The 21,064-nt window shown below is 44.0% G+C and overlaps 1 protein-coding gene and 1 long non-coding RNA gene across 5 annotated transcripts in view; one reads left to right on the top strand and one right to left on the bottom strand.

Annotated features, from left to right (window-relative positions):
- Positions 1-12,527: 12,527 nt before the first annotated feature.
- On the bottom strand, positions 12,528-16,290 carry MYOD1 (myogenic differentiation 1). Its single transcript, XM_074884595.1, has 3 exons — positions 15,567-16,290; positions 14,022-14,100; positions 12,528-13,397 (listed from the first exon to the last, which is right to left on the bottom strand). The coding sequence occupies exons 1-3, from the start codon at positions 16,125-16,127 to the stop codon at positions 13,141-13,143; spliced, it is 897 nt and encodes a 298-aa protein (XP_074740696.1). The 5' UTR covers positions 16,128-16,290; the 3' UTR covers positions 12,528-13,140.
- Positions 16,291-16,515: 225 nt separating this feature from the next.
- LOC141950242 (uncharacterized) overlaps positions 16,516-21,064 on the top strand; it is a 67,779-nt gene continuing 63,230 nt past the window's right edge. For all 4 annotated transcript variants that reach the window (XR_012630965.1, XR_012630964.1, XR_012630967.1 and 1 more), the window contains exons 1-2: positions 16,516-16,883; positions 20,569-20,661. This is a non-coding gene — a long non-coding RNA (uncharacterized LOC141950242). The remainder of the gene's footprint in view (positions 16,884-20,568; positions 20,662-21,064) is intronic.

Raw genomic sequence — 21,064 nt, 5'->3', positions numbered from 1 at the left:
AGCTGTGATGCGCTGTACTCACTTTGTCCTTGAAAATCATTTAAAAACAAACTGCCATTCCATAGATGATATTACTTTTCTGAAAGGTTAGATTTACCCCTTTGAACTGTCAATATTTGGATGAAAGCCTTCCATGGAAAGAATGAGAATGGAGGAGAAAATAGTTGGTTGGTGCTTGTTGTTGACTGGGGGAGTCATAGAGGTGCTGCATGTCTGAAGAGCCTGATTCAAAGAAGCCATGCTGCTTTTAATGAGAGTAGCAAGAGTAGAAGCAGTTATGACTGAGTTCTAGTTCCTGTACTTTTATCTAGCTAGATTTTTTTCTTAATTACCTAAGTTTTGCTTGAATATGTACTTCATTTTCATCCATGTTCTTCAACTGTTGTGAGGCTTTGCTGTGAGTTGAGAAATATATGCATGCTCTGCCTACTGGGTTGCATTTTGTTCTCCATCCGTTCATTCTGGGCTAACATTTGATTATGAATGAAGGTTCTTTTTGCTCTTCAGAAAGAGTGCTGGTGTAGAAATGTCAGTGTTGAACAGATGCATATCAAATGGTGAGATAGATGCAAGTTGCTCTGGAAAAAAATGGAAGTAACATTGTGATATGTTAGAGATCATCACTGGTCTTTACTCACTCCATTAAGTAAGAGGAACGCCCACCTGAATCCATTTGGTTTTGCTGAAAATACATGGGAGATAGAACTGAGTAAATATGATGACTGGGATTGTGCACACGAGCAAGGTGAGGTGGTGGAAGGAGTGTTCTGCTGCTTGCTAAAGGACTAGGGACGTTTCCAAACTGTCTTTCCTGTAGGGAAAGAGAAGATTGCTTCTCCCTGGCCAGTAAGCACTGCAAACAACTGTTGAGCTGTCTGTCTTGCACCCAGCACCTGCTTGAATCCAGCATGGAGCTGGACTGGGTCAGGCACTGTGCTTCTCTTGCAGCACATATATTGATCTGAAACAGCGTGAGTTTCTAGAAAGACTTTAGCCAAGGCTGCAGTAGAAGTGTCAGGATTTGTCTTTGGTGAGGCGATCCCCCAAACAGAAATAATTGTTCCTCAAGAAATCATGGGGCTAAATCACAGCAAAATTTACTTTAAGTAACTGAAATTAAGCATACAGTTTGGCTAATGCGCCACTTTGTTACAACGTGCAGTATAGAAAGGGTATAGATTTGTCTGTTGTCTTTGTGCTGATCTAGGCATAATCCAACAAAACAAGCAGCTGGTGCTTGTTAGACAAGGAAAATTCAACTTATACGATTGGAAGATTCATGTAAACACATAACAAAGCCATGCCTATGGAAGTTGCTAAATATGTGTTACTATGAGCTGAGTGCAGTCATCCTGAAGGCTCTACATCGCCATTTCTAAAAGAGTAAACAAATGCACATAGATCTGAACTATTTAACTCCTACCATTACTACAACGAGTTTCAGAAATGGCTTGTGATTTGGCTTTATTTTATTAGGTGATTTGTTTTGGGGAGTCCTAAAAGGTCCTTGACTTTCTGAGACTGGCCTAGTCAGCTTTTTCTGAAAACAAAACTCTACTAATGCTGTCACTACATTTTTAAAATCTCAGCCAATTTGCAGGTGCATGAACATAGCAACAGACACAAACACATAGATACAGACATATGTATTTCACATATACTATATACAGAACAGGAGGTGCTAGTCTTTTCTTGAACAAGGCATGCAGTTCTCAGTGCCTCAAGTATATCTCTTTCATTTAATCACAAAAAGAAATTAGGGTCTGTTTCTGACTGACGAGTATAGTCTATTTTATACAATACATATGATCGCCTATCAGCTGACTATTTCTCAAATACATCAAAATAATTTGAACATTCCTTTTTTTTTTTTACACTGAGAACTTTATTTTTGTTGAATGATTCACTTTCCACAACTGTTATTACTTCTCCAGCCTACTCTGAGTTTGCAATAGTGACTGATATGTTCTCAGACAAGCAGATGGGAAAATGGCCTGTAAATCTTTACTGTTATAAATGGTTTGTAAAACTTCGGATGTTGAAAGGTAAGAGTAGTTCAAATAAATCTCAACAATGCTGACTCAAAGGTTCAAAGCATTGCTTAAATCCCTTGATTAACCCAGCTTCTCAATATTTGACATGAATCAATAGCTTTGAGATGTCTTTGCTGTTCTCTAGTTTTGTAAATATTTATGCAGTCAGTCCCATGAAATACGTTTAATCCTGTTGAAGTAATTCTCTGTATGCTGCATATGAAGATGTATAAAGTATAATAGTTCCAGTGATGGTAGTTAAATGATTGGCACTGAGGATGAAATATGCTGCATTTCTTTTGTCAATAACCAGGATTTATACAACATAAGTGTGAGTGAATGGAAAGCAAAATCCACCTTCTGTCGCAAATCTTGGGCTAGCTGCTGGGAATGCAGATTTCCTGATCCTGGCGTGTGACCCGGCCTGTGGCTCAGCATTAACAGCAGCCTTTTGTTTCAGTTAAATGAGGTGTTGAGAGTTAGATCAAGGCAAATAGTGAAAAAGGATGGCACCTCTAATTAGCTTGTCCTCAGCCTTCCCTTTCTGAGATATACTATAATGAATGGTCTGTGCACTTCTGGGAACAGAAAGATGCTCTACCCAGAGTTTCCAGGACCTGGGAAAGCCTTCTGTAGGAATCTTGGTGCAAAAGGGTTGTACCAGCCCTCCAGATCGTGGCTGGGATTCCTGCTAACATACAAGATTCACGGCAGGTTTATATTTAAACGGTTTAGCTTAAGAAGTACAGTGATACGCTTGTTCCTAAGACACCGCACTTTTAGTCATTGTTTACTGATTCAGTCTGATTCATCTGTGGATTCTGCCAGGTTTTGCAGTTGTACTCCTTGCCTCCTATTCCAGAAGAAGTAGGGGTTGGGGAATAATGAGGAAGCAGAGGAAAGATCACAGATATTCAGAGTTGGCCAACAAGAAATCAGAAGCGGATCTTCCTTTAGATATGCTCCATTCTCATGCAAAATTGGACCTTTCTGTGGTTCTAGGATGGATTCCTATCCTATAAGAGAGTCTAGAATATCATGTTTATTGGCTTTCCTATGAAGGGATGAGAGAAAAGGTGTGCCTAGTTCTCAAATCCTTAATAAAGGCCTTATTTCTATGGAATTTTTCAAACTGTAATCGAAAAACCCAAACATTTTTACACGTTCTTTTAAAATTGTTCTGTAGCTTACAGGCATCCTGCCTGTTAAAAAGCGGAGAAAAAGGTTGCATTCTGTGCTAAATACTTAGAAGTATTATAGCTTCTTTTTTGCTTTATCATGCCAGACCCCTTAAGAACCCTTCAGTGTATGAGAAAGTCTTCATGCAGAAGTACTACGGTGGTGCTGTGCTTCTGTAACCCAGTTTGACCACTGCATAATCCAAGCAGAGAGATGTATGCTCAAAGGGACAGTGCACCACAGAAAAGGTGACGTGGGAAGTCAATGAAATTACAGTCAGTTTTCCTGAGCTTATGCAGCCCTTAGGAGGTGTTTTTGCCTATATATCCACAAATATATATAATTCTGGTTGGGACAAAATCCAGATAATTGCATTTGGATTGCTAATGGATTCTTCTTCAGCTTTGTTTCTGTGTTACGTATTATTGTCTTATTGACTATTTCTCCCCTCCTAAGCTAAGACTGAGTAGGATCTGCAGAACATCTCTTATATTTAGGGGTATACTTTGAGGTACTTTGGAAGAAAAAAATTATGTTTATGCGCAAAGGTTTGCATTTTCAGCCACACTCATTTGAAGGCCCAAGAGTTTTGAAGAGGATTTGGTCCAGCTGGAAATCAGACTAGAGATGGTATATCAAAATATGAATGAAAACTTTCAGAGCTGAAACTATAAAACTAATTATCTTGGTCAAGAAAAATAAAAACCTTGTAAGTCACTCCAGCCAATTAATGTTAGTCTTTAGATAGCAAGTTAACAAGTACATAAATAGCACTGGGACAAATTAATAGAGGAGCCTTATGTGCATAGACATTTGCTCAGCCAACCAAAGTTCCTCAAGGTTCAGCTGCAAGTCTGGAAACATAACCACTGGTGTCTAAAATGGAAGACATGGAAATAGGTGTTTGGTTTTGGTTTGGTTTTTTTTTTTTTTTTACCTCTTCGTACATTGTGTGGTTTACCAGAAAAACAAACAAAAAAAAGGCCACAGGTAATAGTCATGGAGTGCTTGAAGGGCATATGCCTTCACTCACCACAAAGTGAAGATATGTCAAAGATACGTTGCTTCAGCTGCAAAACATACAGGCAGGAATCACTACATACCTGGCAGCTGTGAGCATTAAGTGATCTGGTTAATCTTTTCTGTATCTTTTTAAAATAATAATTACTTGTACTTAAAAGGAGTAACATTTTGTCGTCCACATCTGAGGAACAGATTTTTTTTTTTTTTGCCTCTGATGCACAGCAGAACTCAGAATTCTTATTCCAAAAAAAGGTCAGAGAGCAGATGAAATGAAATGACAGATTCAGGTAAAACATGAGCCGCCAGCTCACAACAAGCAGGTTCAGTGCGTGACAATCTTCCTGCTCTTCCCTAGGGACTGAGCAGAACCGTTCAAGAAGGAGCAGAAGGAAACAGCTGCCAACAGGTGAGTATTGGACAGGATTCAAGCCACGGTACTTGCTGGAACTTGGGAGTTTGTGATGACCTGAGCTTACCCGATGACAGTTATCTGAGATTTAGAACCAGACAGCTATCAGTCAGTTCTTAGCTACGAGGACCAGAAAAAAACTGTTGTGGAACAAAAGACACGTACAGGGCATTCTCTGAACAAGCCACCCGAGCTTATTTCTCAGAGAAGTCCTATGGTGAGAGGAATCTTTAAGCTGTGGTTGCTCATAGTAGTAAAGATAAAAGAACACTGCTAATGTATTTTTCGTGAATGTGTCTATCCCATAATTCATTCACTCAAAATGGTGGTTTCTCTTGACCTTGAGCTAAGATTTAACAGGTGGGAAAAAGATAAATTTAGGAAATCCAGTGATGCAATGCTGATACCTTTATGTCTTCTTGCATATTTTCTAGCATACCGTGAAGAACAATAAATGGCAAAAACGAAAGTGTCCTTGGCAAACAAACAAACAAAATAGCACCCTGTGATATTTTTACCTTTGCTTCCCCTCACCACACACACTGTTTACTCCCACAGAGCTTGAAATATTAACCCAGCATGTTAATTTATTTCTTTCAGAGTTGCCCTGGCCATTGGATTTAACATCTCTCTTGGAAGTACTTCAAACCAAATGGCTGGCTCCATCTCTAGCTTTGTTAATTAGGCACATTACTTTGTTCCTTTTTTCATATCATTTAATGTAATTGGCATTTGTGAAGCTTTTGAAAGGCATGCTTGGGACTACATTTTGTGCAGCTGGCTTTAAACTGCAAGCTGCTTTGAGTGTCTAGTTCTGTAGAGGACAGCCTTCGAGAGTGTAGAGCATGTGTGGCCAGCACATACCGTGCTTCCTTCCCAAAAGGAATGAAACGAAGAGTATGACACATGTTCATCTCCTGCACACATTTGTATTTCTTTGGTATTATATCTAATGGGAGAATTACGTGCCCCTTTTGAAGAATGAGACTCCCTTTACAAGCTGTTGTATGAATGCTTTGCTCTAAGATGGTCTTCATCCTAACCACCTTTAGGCAACTCATAGGGATACCTTGCCATGTAGGCTCAAAAGTCTGTGTTTTTCTACATAGAAGTCCATCTTTGCAAGCCAGGAACTTGGACTTGCTGTGAAAATTTCAGCAGATAAGGGTGCCAATACTGTGTCAACTGCCGATAAGGGTAGGAATTCAGCTCATTAATTTCAGTTGTCTTGGTGTGAAATGATACTCTGTACCTGGACTGAGGAACAGTTAAGTATAACAGTTTAGGGGGAAAAAAGTACATGTATGCACTAAAGAAATTATGTCCAAGTCTTCTTTTTCATAGAAATGCTGCCCTCCAGTGGTCTGGAAAAAAAGCATACCTGTTGCTTACTGACTGCGGTAATGTAGTTTCCACTTAGACTGCAGCAAATAGCAATCAAAGGTGCCTCTTGGTACCACAGGCACATGGATTGTCTAGGCTCCAGCCTCAGGACACCCACAGGTGGCATAAGGCCAGGTAAAGACATTCATAACAAAAAGGTATTGCAACCTTTCGTTGCAACCTGTCGTAACAAAAGAGGCCCACTGACTCTTCCGTGAACAACCAACTGAAAAAAACTCATTCTCGCAAACGGCAGGAGTCTGTCCCACAGTGACAGTCGAACCCGCTGACTTCAAACAGAACCACATGTAAGAAAATGTCATGAGTTGGATGAACAGGTCCCACAGGACATTTGCTCCCGAATGCGATGGATTGTCACTGAAAAAAAACCAGCCTGGCCCGACAGTCAGTCAGACACAGAGTTCTGCACGCAGGGGTTGTCAGTGAACCACGAGGATCCTTCTGTCCTCACAAGCATGAATCCCAAGCTGCAGATAAAAAACAAGTTGTCTGGGTTTTGTCTTTCAATCATGGTGGCCAAGTGCATTTGTTTTAGGATTCAGAAGTAAAGCATCAATGTGAAAGAAAGGAATGTTGTATGGACAAAGTATAAGGTAGATGATCTTTAAGTATGTTGCCTCTGTGCTTGCTTACCTTTCCCTTGTGTGGGTTCAAATGGTCTTTCCAAGTGTGCAAGACTGTTTCTCAGCTTGTCCTGTTCTACACCTGCATGTTAGGTGGGGGTTACTGTGCTCGCTGAGATGATTTGTGCCCTGCTGAGGGACTTGGCCATCAGAGAACTGCATCATGGTGCCAATGTCATCTCCTGTTCCTGTGCATCTGTCCCACCTGCCTTCTGGGATGCAACCTATCTCCCCCAGGACAGCTCACAGCACAGGCCATACAATGCCTTCAGAGACCTTCCATTTTTTCCCTCCTTTTGCCTTTCTTTGTTACTTAAAACAAAGAAAAATAGAACGGTACCCCGAAATTTGTGCAGTATTGAAAAAAACCCACAACATACTATTTCTACAATATTTCTCTCTTTCTCTCTCTTTCTGGTAGGGAAAAGCTTGGCTTTTCCAACATATTTTTCCTCCCGTTCCTAATGTATGGAGCTCCAGGTGCTGACTGAAGACCGTGATTATTTTTGCTGTTTCCCCACCAACAAATTTTCCATTACAGAAAGATGAGGAAACAGAACATTGAATTCACCGAGACAATTTCAGAAAGACATGCAATTTCCATTTTACCCAGAAGATGTTGCTGTTGGACCAAAAAAAGGGCTCAAGGTCAGTTCAGGTGGGTTAGGGAGGACTGTATTTCAGAGGGTTTCAACAGTTCTAGGATTTTATCCAGCATCTCCAGATCTGGTCCCTTGAGATTGGGAGACCCCCTTTTCCAGCCATGGACATACAACACTAGGTGACTGTGCTGAGACACAGACCTCTGAGTGAATCTGAGTCCAAGCAAAAAACCAACAACACCCCGACCATGATCACAACCTCCCTCAGTCTTCTGATTAAGTGGGTTATTGTTTGTCAGACTTTTTAATACTTTTTTTTATAAATAGTCGAAAGCTTCATTTCATATGCAGTATTAGCCTCCCTATTGATGAATGTGGGGTTATTCATCAAGTCTTCCATAAAGTAACACATTTGATGCTGCTAAGATGCATGTAGAAGATAAAAGTTACGGACGTTTTAGAAAGAAAATGTGAGTTCAATGCCGTGCTGACTGTATTATTGGGAACACCCTAACATTTTCCATCACCCTGTGGTTAAAGAATGGGTCAGTTTTCACTATTAAACTTAAAATGTTGAGGTCTTTATTTGGAAGTGTGTGTGTATGCGCAAGGTAGATTTCTGGGTCTACAGGGAAATTTCTGGGTTCCTTCTACTGGCCCAGGTAGCTTTATGCCAGGCATGTTTCTACTTCTTGGTGGGACCTGGGTGGGAAAGGACTATCTGGAGGCCCTTCTGTATTACACTAGGGACTGTTCTCTCCCCCATTAGCGCTGATATCTCAAATATTGAAAGGAGAGCCATTGGTCTCCACTTAATGACATTCCCAGTTGTGCAACAAACCTTTTGAGAAGGGAGCATGCTGCATAGATCAAGGAGAAAAAGTCATGACTGTTCAACAGTTTTACTGGAAAAGGGGTGATTTGAAAGGCTGAGGGAGGGTGAGCTGAGAAGCATTCGTAAATAGTGCTTAATGATGTACTCGGGTATGCCTCACAACACGATCTCTGGGACGGTTGGTGTGTGGGCCTATTGTCTCAATCCTACACTCTCTCACACACACTGAATGCAGATTGTGTTGTCAAAGATTTGCACTCTGAGTGTACAAAGACCATGTTACCTACTGTTAGTGAAGCCAAGATTGCTGTATGCAAGTTATGCAAAATGACCTTCATACCATCTCCTGCTATCACAGGCTCTGTGTCAGCCACACATTTTGGAAATGTTGTAGACTTTCAGCATTATTATGGGGATAGTTTCTGGTTTGTATATTCAAGATCAGGTGGGCAGTAAAACCTGCCAGCTTGTTCAGTGTGGCTGTGTTCATGTCTGGCATATCCGAAGGCGTTGTGCTAGAAATGGGTCAGTGAGCAGAGCACAAGCAAAGGGGCACAGCAGGCAGTTCATCAGAGCTCTGCACCGCTACGTCAACACTGTCCCAGACAGTATTACGTGCAGTAGTTTGAAGCTATTCCTACAGAAGTTGTAAGTTTTGACACTGATTTCAAGGAACAAAATAATAATTTTTTTTAAACGAAGGGAAGTATTTCTTCTCATTAACGTTTGGGTGGTATGAGGTACAAACATTTGCTTGTCTGTTCACTTTTAAATGTAGTTCTTCTGAAGATGATAATTCCATTTTTATGAGTAAAATGAGCTGATTTTGCCCTTTGTACAGTTTGACTCTTTCAAATATCTGTTCAAAATACAAGCTGTAAAATGAAAACTGTTTTTCCTTCAACATTCAGTGGGGGTTTGTAAGGTCTTTATCTTGTGTTTAAAATGACAAGTCATTTTAAGAGAGCAGAATCTGGTGCAAAGCCATGGCCAACTTAATATTTCTTTAATATTTTTTGATACAGATGATAAAATATTTTAAAAGGAAAAAATATACTAGGAATAGTTCATATATTTCTTTTACCTAAAATTGAATTTTCAGTATGTGAAAAATTTCTGTAGCATCTTCAGTGATAATGTGGGAAATGGTGTATAACATTATTTTTAAAAAACAGCAACTTTATTGCACTTCTTTGTTGTGAAATATTGAAAGTAGAAAAAGGATCCTCCTCATTCTCATATTTGCAAATGACCTGATGAAATTTAAAATCAAAGCACTTAGCATATATAAGGGAGGCATAAATTTATTCCTCTTTACTTTTTCCATAGCAATAGTCTGAATAAGATAAAGCAATAATATTGGTTTTGTCATGCAGCCCCAGTAGGGCTTTCTTAAATTACCAAATCAAATCAAACATTCCTAAGATATACACTTACCTTTATGTTCAAAGACAGCTACTTTCCTTTTATTGTTTGTAGCTGTAGGACTTTCCCTTTGGAGGTAGCATTCCACAGGAAACATCAGACAATTCTAATACCTCTAGTGAAAAGCTCCAAACCCATGTTCAGGCAGGCTCTGTGCTGTCCCGCCAAGACAGCTCAGGGAAAGGGACAGTCTGGTTTGCAGTCACCCCCAGTTTCTCCCAGGCTCTGCATGTCAGTGCAATCTGCAGGATTCAGATCTTTTTAAATCAGAGGGTGTTTCTTTAGGTGCCCCGTCCTGCAGAATATTGAACGGGAACCTGTGTGGTATAAACCGATGATTTCAGGCTATTGGTGTGTTTGTAGCCTGGGCTGGAGTGTTTCCGTGTAGACCAAGCTAGACTGCAGCTGGTCTTGTTGTAGGATCAGCCCTAAATGCCTAAACACACCTTCAGGAGCCCAGTTTAAGACCCAAAGTTTGTAAATGTTGGATCAGTCTTGTATCTGCTCCTCAGGTTTGCTTATGTTCCCTGCCACTGTCTGAACTAAACTAAAGCTCTGAATCCAAGTATTTCCAGCTTTGAAATACTTGCACATAGGCTGGGATATACTTCTATCAGTAACATGCCGTTCTCTTGATGCACAGCGGAGTAGAGTAACTTCAGGCATTTGTTTTAAATATATTACCTTAGAAATCGGAAGAAATTGTGCAGGAACACATTTTCCTTATTTAAATTAAAAAATTAATATAGCTGTAACCTAAATGTGTATTTGTCGGCATTTGATGCCCTTTGGCCTTACTCCAGTGGACTTTTCTCGCTGACATCAATGGGAAAAAGATGGACTCTGCATAGGAAATCTGTGAATAATTTTTTCTTCTTCATTCATCCATCTATTTTGGGATGTGCTAAATGCTTGTTCTCTGTTGTAACATTAACATCAGTATGTGGAAACTTGGGTTGCTAAAATAAATCAGTGAAATGTAATATACATGACTCCACATGGAACTGCATGTACATTGTTGAGCACAAGCGCCCCGTGTCCACTCTGCCGTGCCAGCTGTACAGCCAGGTACACCCTATTGTGTCCCACAAGTTGTGTGGTAGTGAGGCAGGCATGAACTTTGTGCTGCCAGTATGTATAGAGTTGCTGTAGTTCCTGAGCTGGCAAAATATTTCTTGGTTGCCATTCACGTGACAGTAAAACTGATAGTTTTACCAGCCTCAGAGAATGGGGATGGCAAGGTCTATAGTATTTCACAAAAGTATCTTTCGATCTTTTGCATTGTGGGCCCGATCGAGTGTTTGCTGGAGGCAATGAAAATTTTATTGTTGATGTGCAAGGCATTCATTTGTGAGGCTCTAACTGTCTCTCTTTAGTTTTTCTGAATTAGAGATATTGGCTTCAAACTAACCTGGGGCATTTTTCAGACCTTAGTAGAGACCTTCCTGATTCATGCTATTATGAATTAGCACATTCTGAAGTTCATTTATTTTTTATTTTTAATGGAAAAATGGAAGGGGTAAACTCAACCTTTATGGGCTGGACTTTTTTCTGCCCACAGTGAAACTAATGGACGACCTTTACAAAGTTGGGCTCTGAGGCAGGACTGGCCCCTCAATACCTTCATCAAAGTCCCCTCGGATCGGCGGGAGCCTGGCCTGCTCTGCAGAGTGGTCCTGTGCCTCGATGCTGATTTATCATCCACCATGGTCACAAGCACATGGATGAGGAGGGATCCCTGTGGCTGCTACCCTCCCTGCCCCCTGGCTTCAGGTAAGACAGAAAGCTTAGAGCACGCCTCTGCCCCAGGAGGATGGGGAAGCAAATGCACTGTCCTGCTGGACACAAGGCCGCTCACTCCTCTCCTCTCCATGGAGCATTGATCTTCAAGGCCCCCATGACTAAAGGAGCAGGAGACATTCCCCTGGAATGATCCATTCCCTCTTTCTTTTTCCTGCTTAAGAGGTAAGAGCTGTGCAAATTCTCTCTTTAATAGTCATCTAAGAGAATATGACTGATCTGTCATCAAAGTATTTAGAGCTGATGATGGTATCTGGGTTGGTTCCTGGTGTGGTTTTTCTTTACTGTGATGTTTAAACAAAATCCATAAATCTAAGGGATATGACAAGAAATGGGTTGTTTCACATTGGCTGTAGCTGCTGGTTATTCTTGTCCAAATGTACAGAAATGCCCTGATGGTTACTTACCAATGACAGCCTGCTCGGGGCTTAACATTTTTCAGTCTTGTGGCAAGCTTGCAAGGTTACACACATATACTGAATGAAACATAGTTCACTGGTTATTTTTAGAGAGGCTCTAAACAAGAAGTAAATCCCTGGAGTAGTCCTGCCAGAGATGCCTAAAGTTCAAATCCAAATTAAAACTGCTATCTTTGGCCTAAATTCCAACCTGAACTTGAGAAAAACTGTGATCTATACATTGATCTTTATGACAAAAAATCCTTTTCAATTCTTTTCTAATACCTGAGAATATATGAACATAGTACAAACACTTGAAAATTAGAACTTGAATGAAAAATCTGAACATTTGTCCAAGAATTAATACCTGGTCTTGTAGACAAGACACTGTTGTATGACTAAGTCAGGGTAGCTGTATGGGAATTTGGAGAGTCTAATTTATTGTGATTCCTAGTTCTAACACATCTTTGTAAGATCAAGTCCTATAATGTAATTGTAAGCTTTGGTGGGAGAAAGAGAAACATGCTTATTTACCTTACAGATCTCTTCAGTAATGACCTCTGATGTGCAAGACTTGGTTTAGAAATCACCAAGATACAATATGAAGGAAGTAGATCCCTTTTCAGCAATATATTTATGTGAAGTAGTTGAAAGTAGTGCAACTGAAGCATGTTCTTGATTTCTTTGCTGAATCAGAGCCTGTATCTTCTTCCTGCCAAGGCAGTGATCTTAATCCCCCTTCTAAATGTACTAGTAATTCTAGAAGCCCTAATGAAAGTCAAGATAATGCCACAGATTTTATAAATAAGGGTCTTTATTTAGAATACTGTTGAAAACATTCTTGGCAACCACATCGTATAAATATATAAAGTTTGACACAACAAACCAAGCAATATTAAATATTTTAATTTTTTTTTTCCATTTTGTGTTTAATTTTTGCTTTTCTTTTTTTTTTTCTTTCTTTTCCTCCTTTTTACTTTTTTTTGCAAAGCAACTCTTATTTACAATTATACAAAAAGTTTTATAAAAAATGGTCCACAACCTTATTTTGGCCAGAACAGGAGTAATAGGAAGGATCTGTCATGCCACTACTGTTGTAGATTTCTATTCTCCTCCACATTCAAAGAGCCAGGTTCCTATTCCCCCAAGCCCAGGATTAAACATTGGCCATTTCATGGTATACAATTTTATCTCTAGACATATTAAATAACTTTAGTTTAACAACCAATAAATAACTAGGTGTATTTTGAAGTAATACAGGTTTGAAAATTTATATATTTGAAGGAATTTTGAGTGATATTTTAAAACTGGAACAAGTCTTGAGAAGTCTTTTCAGTCTCAGAAGGCAGGTCTTGGAGCATGGCTGAACAGAGCAATTTGTTTTCAGTGCAGTCCAGCTGGACCTGCCCTTATAGCACTTGGTAGATAGGGTTGCTGCTGCTGCTGCTGTTATCCTGGGGAAGTGGGGTGCAGTTGGTGGGGGAAGGAATTTGGGCTCCGCTATCGTTCAGACTCGCTCCTTCTGGGGGGGAACAGGGACTCCCTTCAGCAACAGTTTCCACTGGAGGCAATATAGGACATGTGGAGTTATCTGTGGAAATCCTCTCTACAATGCTTGAGAGGCAATCAAGGCTGGAAACAACAGAACTCTTCCCAAGCTTTGGATCTAAAAAACAGACAAAAAGGTGCTTGGTTTATCCAATGGGTACTTGACATCACAGGATGTGGTTCTTTCATAAAACCCCAGTGAGTGGCTGACAGTATGCATCTGTGAGCATGTAAAAATTCAGAGGAAATGAGTACTGGTGAAGGATGCCAATTATCAGAAAACAGAGACTGTAATTTGAAGAGACACCCAACCCAAGTATGCTACTTCTGGGGCAGGGCTGTGGATCCAGAGCTTCACTTCAGTTCATAGAAGGGAAGGGAAGATTTGAAATAAACCAACAATTTCTCCAGTTTGGATCAATGATAGAGTTAGAAAAGTATTCATGCAAAACATGGTTAAACACTGAAAATTATTTGAAGAGAGGAAAATATTTTGATCCAGATGTCATATCTGCAAAATAGGAAATGCAGTTCTAACATATCCCCATATTTGCAAGTACATCTAGAGGACATCCAGTGTTTCTACTAGCATCAATTCAGCTCGCTGGCTGAAAAGGCGGGTTCCTCTTTCAGCCCAGCTGGGCTCAGCTAAACAACTGGGGACAGAGAAGGCACGGGGAAGTTTGCTGCATTGACTGCCCCTGTCTCCGCGTTTCACACGGCTGTTACGGCACATACTCACCATTCGGTGATTCTGTGTAGTAGCTGCTGTCGTAGCTGTTTCTTCTGCGAGAGCTGCAAGGAGGCCCGCTGTACTCCATCTGGAAAGGAGAGCAATCTGAGTGAGGTCACTGGTTGGGGACAGCATTTACTGAAATCCCAGTAACCATCCAATTTCATATTTCAGTCCCTAGTCTGTGCCATCGTTCCAGTCCTGGCTGAAATGCCATCAAGTTGTAGTTTCTTTGAGTGAGGCAGAACTTAACTTGGCCAGAAGGGGATTCACCCCAGAATATTTTATGCGGCACAGCTGTTCCAAAGGAAAATTACCATTGTTGTTGTATCGAATGCTGTATCTTTACAAATGAGATGAGGTGTTCCAGCGTTCTGATCAGAAACTGCCCTACATGTACCTTCAATTTACAACAGGGAGACCAACAAGGTAATGAGTTTTTTTGGTTTAATTTTTGAAGGTTTTTCCAAACATAAGTTCCTCTTTAAAAGCCTCTAGTCTACCTTTATCCCTTGTTATTTCCTTTAGTTTCTCTTCCCATTTCCACTTTGTCCAGAAAAAGCACAAAAACATTGACCAATATATTTCTTTCAAATACTTTAATCCACAATGAAATTACTCTTTCTGACAAAAGAAAAAGGCTGTATTCTGAGGAGGGATAATTTGTGTAAATCTTCTCTCCAATCTGCCAACTACCTCATAATCGCAGATATTCAACTCAGTAATGATTATCCCTACCACAGCACAGAAAAAAATTCAGGTCTTAAAGTACTGTCAAGATCCCATCCCAGAACGCTGTCCGGCACTCCAGTCACCACGTCCCCCAGCCCAGAGTCAGACCAGAGTCTGAGCCTATAGTCCCGGTGAGAGATACCCTCTCTGGCACCCACCCTTCTTCTCCCCTCCCCACAACATACAGGACTGAAAGCCTGGGGTCTCCTTCCTATTGCTGGTAAATGTCTACAGAGGGGATGAAGTGCAAGGAGAAATGGAGAACCTTTTTCTTAAGGGCCAAGAAAAACAGCTCCTGTTGCTTAGACCCTCCTTCTGTTATCGTGATGAATGGCAGAAAACAAACCCCAGACTCTTACCAGTTCCCCTCTAACTACCATGACCAAGGGGGACCTTCCTCTCTGCTGTTCTCAGAGGATTCAAAGGTAATGATACAGCAGAAGGTGGAAATGGAGATGCCCCAGGAGCTACGGGAGCACAGGCAGGGCTCAGAGCTCACCTGAGTCCAGGTACCCATCCCAGGCAGCTTCCCAAAGTGCCCCCCAGCAGCAACCCCTTGGCTCCCCCAGGACACAGGGGGACCTGCCTAACTTTTCATCCCAGGGAAAGAAGTGTGCAAGAGATTTTTCTTCTTTCACAGAGATCTTGGCATGTGGGGACCCCACCTCCCTTTGCTGCTGGAGTTCAAGGGACTTTGTCTTCTGCCTGGGGAGCTACAAAAAGCAGCTGCTATAGGAAGGCCAAGAGGAGGCAACTCGCCCTGCACAGGTCTGGACCGACAGGGGCACCTCGGCGGCAGGGTGTCCTCCCTGGGGCACTCACCATGCCATCGGAGCAGTTGGAGCGAGGGCTGGAGGCGTCCGATTCCCCGCTGTAGTGCTCCAGCACCGGGTAGTAAGCGTCCTCCTGCTCCCGCAGCAGCGCCTGCAGGCTCTCGATGTAGCGGATGGCGTTGCGCAGGATCTCCACCTTGGGCAGGCGCTGGTTGGGGTTGGTGGAAGTGCAGCGCTTGAGGGTCTCAAAGGCCTCGTTGACCTTGCTGAGCCGCCGCCGCTCCCTCATGGTGGCAGCTTTACGGCGGTCGGCGTTGGTGGTCTTCCTCTTGCAAGCCTTGCAGGCCCACAGCAGGCAGCGGCCGGCCTGGTGGTGCCCGCTGGGCGCGCGGACGTGCTCCTCCTCGTGCGGGTGCCCGTGGTGGTGCCCGTGGTGGTGCGGGTGCTCCTCGGGCTTCAGCAGGCCCCCGACATGCACCAGCCGGGGGTCCAGGTCCTCGAAGAAGTGCATGTCCGACGTGTTGAAGCATGGGTCATCGTAGAAGTCATCAGCGGCTGCGAAGGAGCAGAGGGAGCCCTCCGTCATCTCCATGGGGCCCAGTAAGTCCATGGGGGCGGCGGAGGAGACGGTGGCTGGGCCAGAGGGGGTGAGCGAGGGGATCGCAAGAGAGGGGGCTTCGCTCGGGCTGTGCAGCGGCAGCCCCCGGCCCGGCGGGTGCGCGGAGCGGAGGCCCTCACACCCTCTCCCAGGCGAGGCCGCCAGAGCTGGCTGCTGCCGCCGCCGACCCCCGTCCCAGCCGCGCCGGTCCGGGAGCGCCACTCGAGGCCGTATTTATGCCGGAGCCCCCCCCCTCTCCCGGCGCGGCGGGTCGGGACGGGGCGGGGCGCGGCGGGGCGGGGAGGGGGCCGCGGCCGCCCGAGCCCCCGGAGCAGCGGCGGGGGGGCGGCGGGGCGCGGTGTCCCGCGGGCGCGGGGCGCCGTCGGGGCGCTGTGGCGGGCGCCCGGGCGGTTGCAGAGCTAACGCCAGCCGCTGCCGGCGCTCGGCTGAATCTTTTTATTTTTTATTTTTTGCTTTAAGCAGCCCACCCTGCCCAGCCAGTCAGGGCAAGCGAGGCTCCCCGATGCCTGCCGGCCGCCTGCCCGGGGGACAGCGGTGCTCCCCGCTTCGCCCGCTCGGCTGCTCCCGGCGGCTCGCCGCCTTGTGCGGCGCGTTTCCCAGAGCGTCCCGGCCGGGGGCCGGCGGCGGGGCGCACTTGGCGGCAGGGCAGCGGCACCGGCTCCGCTGGTTTCTCCCAGGGAAGAGCCCCCCAGCCCCGGGACAGGTTTCTCCGCGCCGGCCGCGGCCATGCGGCATCGCGGCCACAGGGTAACTACTCCGGCGGCGTTCGCGAGGGCGGGCGGTGCGGGCGGCACCTCAGGGCGGCACCTCGGCGCCGGGGCCGGGGCCCGGCCGCGCATGGCCCAGGGACACGGCGGAGGGCCGGGGCCGTGGGTGCGAGGGGAGAGGCGGGACGGGACGGTCGTGCCCGCGGGGAGCCGGCGGGGCGGCCGCGCTCAAGATGGCGGCCGCGTGGTGGCGCTGCGCTCGGCGGGAGGCGGCGGCGGGAGGCGGCGGCGGGACATGGCCGCCTCTAGGGGGGGATGGCGGCCCGCCGCGCTCCGCCGCCATGGGCCGCCCTGGCCCGGGGGTCCCCTCCGCCGCCGCCGCGCCGGGGCAGGTATCGGGGCACGGCTCCCGCGGGGGCGAGGGGCCGCCGGCTCACCGGCACGGGGAGGTGAGGGAGGGAGCGGGCCCGCCCAGGACGGCCAAGGCGCTCTGCTCGCTCTCTCCTCCTGGGGTAAAAAACTTCCCAGCAGGAAAAGCGGACGTGTGCGCGGCCCCTTGAAGCGTGTTAGCCTGTTTCTCAGTGTCCCTGCCCACGTCGGACCCAGGTACAGTTCAGAGATACACATCGAGGATGGAAGATGTTCAGCAAGACTCAAGCGCAGTTATTGAAACTATTTGACCTCCGAGCAAAAAGAAGTTGTGTGGGAGGGTGAGGTCTGGAGGGGCTGAGACACCCAGCTAGCGCCTGAGCAAGTTGCCACCGTATTTATCACAGGAAGTATTTGATTCCTCCAATAAAGCCATGCGGTAACGGTTCAGTAATGACGTACCGGAGGAGAGCTGAGGCCCAAGTTATGGTCAGCTATCCCTTCAGCAAATGATGCTTTTCACTTGAGTCAGGATGTATGTGCATTTCAGGTTCCTCTTTCAACTCGAGCCTCTGTTTACCTTTATTCTGAAATCTGTGAGGAGATTGACTTCACTTTGTGAAGTAGCGTTTTACTGCACATGTAGTTGCACTGCAACTGGAGTGCTTGTGCAATAAGAATTTGTTGTTTCAGGTAACTAGCAGTGCCAGAGTTTGGACCTTGGAGAAATGGGATGGGTTTTGGTAATATCTCTCAAGGGTGCTAGAGTTTTTACTCTGTTTTTGGAATATCATCTGAGATGAGAAATTCAGTTCTTTTTCTGATACGGAAGCACTTCAGCAATTCAACTGTGTGATTTCATTGACTTCATGATTAAAATAGTTATGGGTATTTTTAATGTACCATGAGCTAAAATTAATCTCCATTCTGCAGTTATAAATATTGGTGAAATTTCATCTCACTCAAAATCAAAGGCAAAGCTCTGTTTTCAGTGGGGCAGAGGGCTGACTGAGAGAATCTGATAAGCTAAAAATCATCTAGTCCCCAGTCCCTGTGCCTATGACTTCTCAGAGGGGCTGCTGTGATGGTGGATTCTTTTGCTGTATGATTTGGTTTTTGCAAAAATTCCTAATCTGTAGCCCACATTTTCTATTTATTTAAATGTCTGAGTACAGACAAATGTAAGAACTCTTAGGCACATTCTGTCATTATACTCAAAAGATAAAATTTTTATGTAAAGAAAGAAGTATGTCTTTTGGACTCTGTACAAGTTTGTTCTTTCACTGTATCTAGTGCTGAAAAGTGATATGTCCCAAGGAGATCAGCTATTGACCACCCTTATGCATTTAGAAGTGTATCTCCCAGCTGTTTCTGAGGGACAGAGCAGCAATCTTGTGGAAGTACTTCACTGTTATTACAGAGGTTCTTTGATCCAGAAGGAATGAATACATTTTTTTAAAAATCATTATTGAACAGCTAAAAAGTAAAAATAATTTGTATTGAAAATAGTGCTAGGTATACGATAATGCATAATAAGTATTAATGAGATATAGTTGTATGTTGTAACAACTGAACACATAAATTGGAATATCAAGGCATGGTGCTGGCTGTGTGAACCACTCAAGACACTTAAACTCTCTCCAGATCATTGGTTTCATTTGTGGAAAAGGTAGTTTTACCTAATATTTAGCCAGTGTTGTAGTGTATTCTGCCATTGTGTGTTTCTAGGTCATATATGACCCTAGGAAAAGGCACTCTGGGACTTGTGCATATAGTGTTTATCCTGGGCAAACTGGTAACAAATGGTGGGACTTGGCCAAGCAATACAAGGAGACTGCTAGTAATTGCCCATGAATGCGCTTAAGTGCATGAATTCACCTAAAGCCAGGTGAAAAAGTCAGGAGAAGGCCATGACCAGACGGTGAATTCCACTCAGAGTGATCTTCCAGTGAAAGTGCCCTTGAGGACTCCTTCCCTGCTGCTGCCACCAGAACTAATGTTCACTTTTCCAGTATTATTCCCAAAGATGGGTTTGTCCAGAAATATGTTGCCTCGTAAGGTGGGGCCTGAAAAAAAAGTCTTTGCAAAGAGCAAATCCTGAGGTGCTCTTCTCAGTTTTGTGTGGCCACAGTGTTTTGCTGATCAGGGATATCAAACTCAGACACCAGAGTGAAAAGAGCAGGCGTATTTTACTAGAAATAACAATATAACAGAATAATACAGAAAACATACAGTAAGAAAAGACAGAATAGTGCACTTAAACAAGTAGGAAAATACAGGGTAATGCATCAAATTATTACTACATGAGAGAAAAAATAGTGCTTAAAAAAGATCCATCACCACTTGCATACGTTACCATCATCCAGACCCGCAGTCGCTGGGGAGCCCCGGTTACAGCGAGGATTTGTTGAGCCTGTCCTGGCAAGTGGGAAATCCTACGCGGTGCGTCCACCCGTAGGTGAGGCTTCCAAAGTCGCTGTGAGCGGGTCCAGCCTTATGTGCTAAAAATCAGCAAGCCAGAATAGCTGGCACCTTTGTTTTAAGCGGAAATATCTGGTTTAAAGTTCACATTAGGTTCCCCCCAGAGCCTGGCCAGGGCTCAAGGGAGAAACTAAGGGAATTTCTCTGCTTATCTGATCAGATTATGCGCAAGGTCTCACATCAGGCCTCGAGGACAGGCATCTGCCTCCATGACTCTGTTACTCTATTGATATACAAAGGAAGGGAAAGATACATTCATCATAGCTACATCCTCCATGCATATTTCATTAATGATTACGTACTGAGTTAACAGTTTTGGTTCAGGGCCTGTTGCTCAGGCTTCAACACTTCCACCTTTTACATCAGACTAGGTGGTTTGTTATAACTTAGTATAATACCTGTTAGCACAATGGTTATCAGTTATAAAATATACAGGATTCATCTATAGGTCAACTCTGGCTTGGGCCTATTGTCCAAGCCTGAGCACTTCACACAGTGGAGAGGATTCCTCACTCTGAGAGCAGGCAGCAGCAGGGGCTCTTTCTGTGCAACCACAGGTAGTGCTTACGGCAAACATTTACAGGTATGCCATTGTTAATACCTGTTTGGAAGCCTCTGTGGCTGAAACTCATAATTTCAGAAAACATTAGGTCTCTCCAGAGCTTCCAGTTTGGATGCTGTATTTAGGGTACTGGTGCTGCTATAGCTATTGGGAGCTGCCCCAGATTGTGTTTGGATGGTTTGGGCATGCCTTTGGAAGTACAGAAACAAAGTGTGTGTATGAACAAGGATTCAGCAGAGAATTTGTAAAGTTTCTGTAGGTGTTGTTGCCCTTATATCCGTTCCACATTCATCCTTCATCTCCCTTTTTTCAGGGTGTGATTGAAGAGGAAGCTGGGAAGGCAGAGGCAGATGATACTTCCTATGCTGAGAAGCACGGACAGACTCATCCTATACACAGTAGACAGGTATTGTTAACAAAGTTTGAGATCATATTCGCATATGTGCCCTCTCAGCAGAAGCAGCATGTGGTGGACAAGAAGAGCTTGTTATCTACAGTAACTGATTGATTTCTCTTTCTCAGAGCATAGACACTGGGAAAATAGCTGATCGCGTGTTTATCTAAAATTAACAGAATTGTCTCTTCAGGCAGAGGCCCCAGAACGTGTTTTGGAAAAGGGAGAGAAAAAGACCTAAAATCTGAGAACGTGTAGATATATTTGGCTAGGAATATGAATATGAGAAGAGTCTCTGAGAAACAGACATGGCCATATTTCAGGGAAAAGAGGAGGCTAGTAAGTCTTGCTTTGAAAAATTCAGATGCTGGGTTCTTTGTTATGTTGGAATTCATTTAAGGTAAAATACAGTCTT

Source organism: Strix uralensis, chromosome 15 (assembly GCF_047716275.1).
Source record: "Strix uralensis isolate ZFMK-TIS-50842 chromosome 15, bStrUra1, whole genome shotgun sequence".
Taxonomy (NCBI): domain Eukaryota; kingdom Metazoa; phylum Chordata; class Aves; order Strigiformes; family Strigidae; genus Strix; species Strix uralensis.
This window is presented reverse-complemented; position numbering and strand designations above follow the sequence as displayed.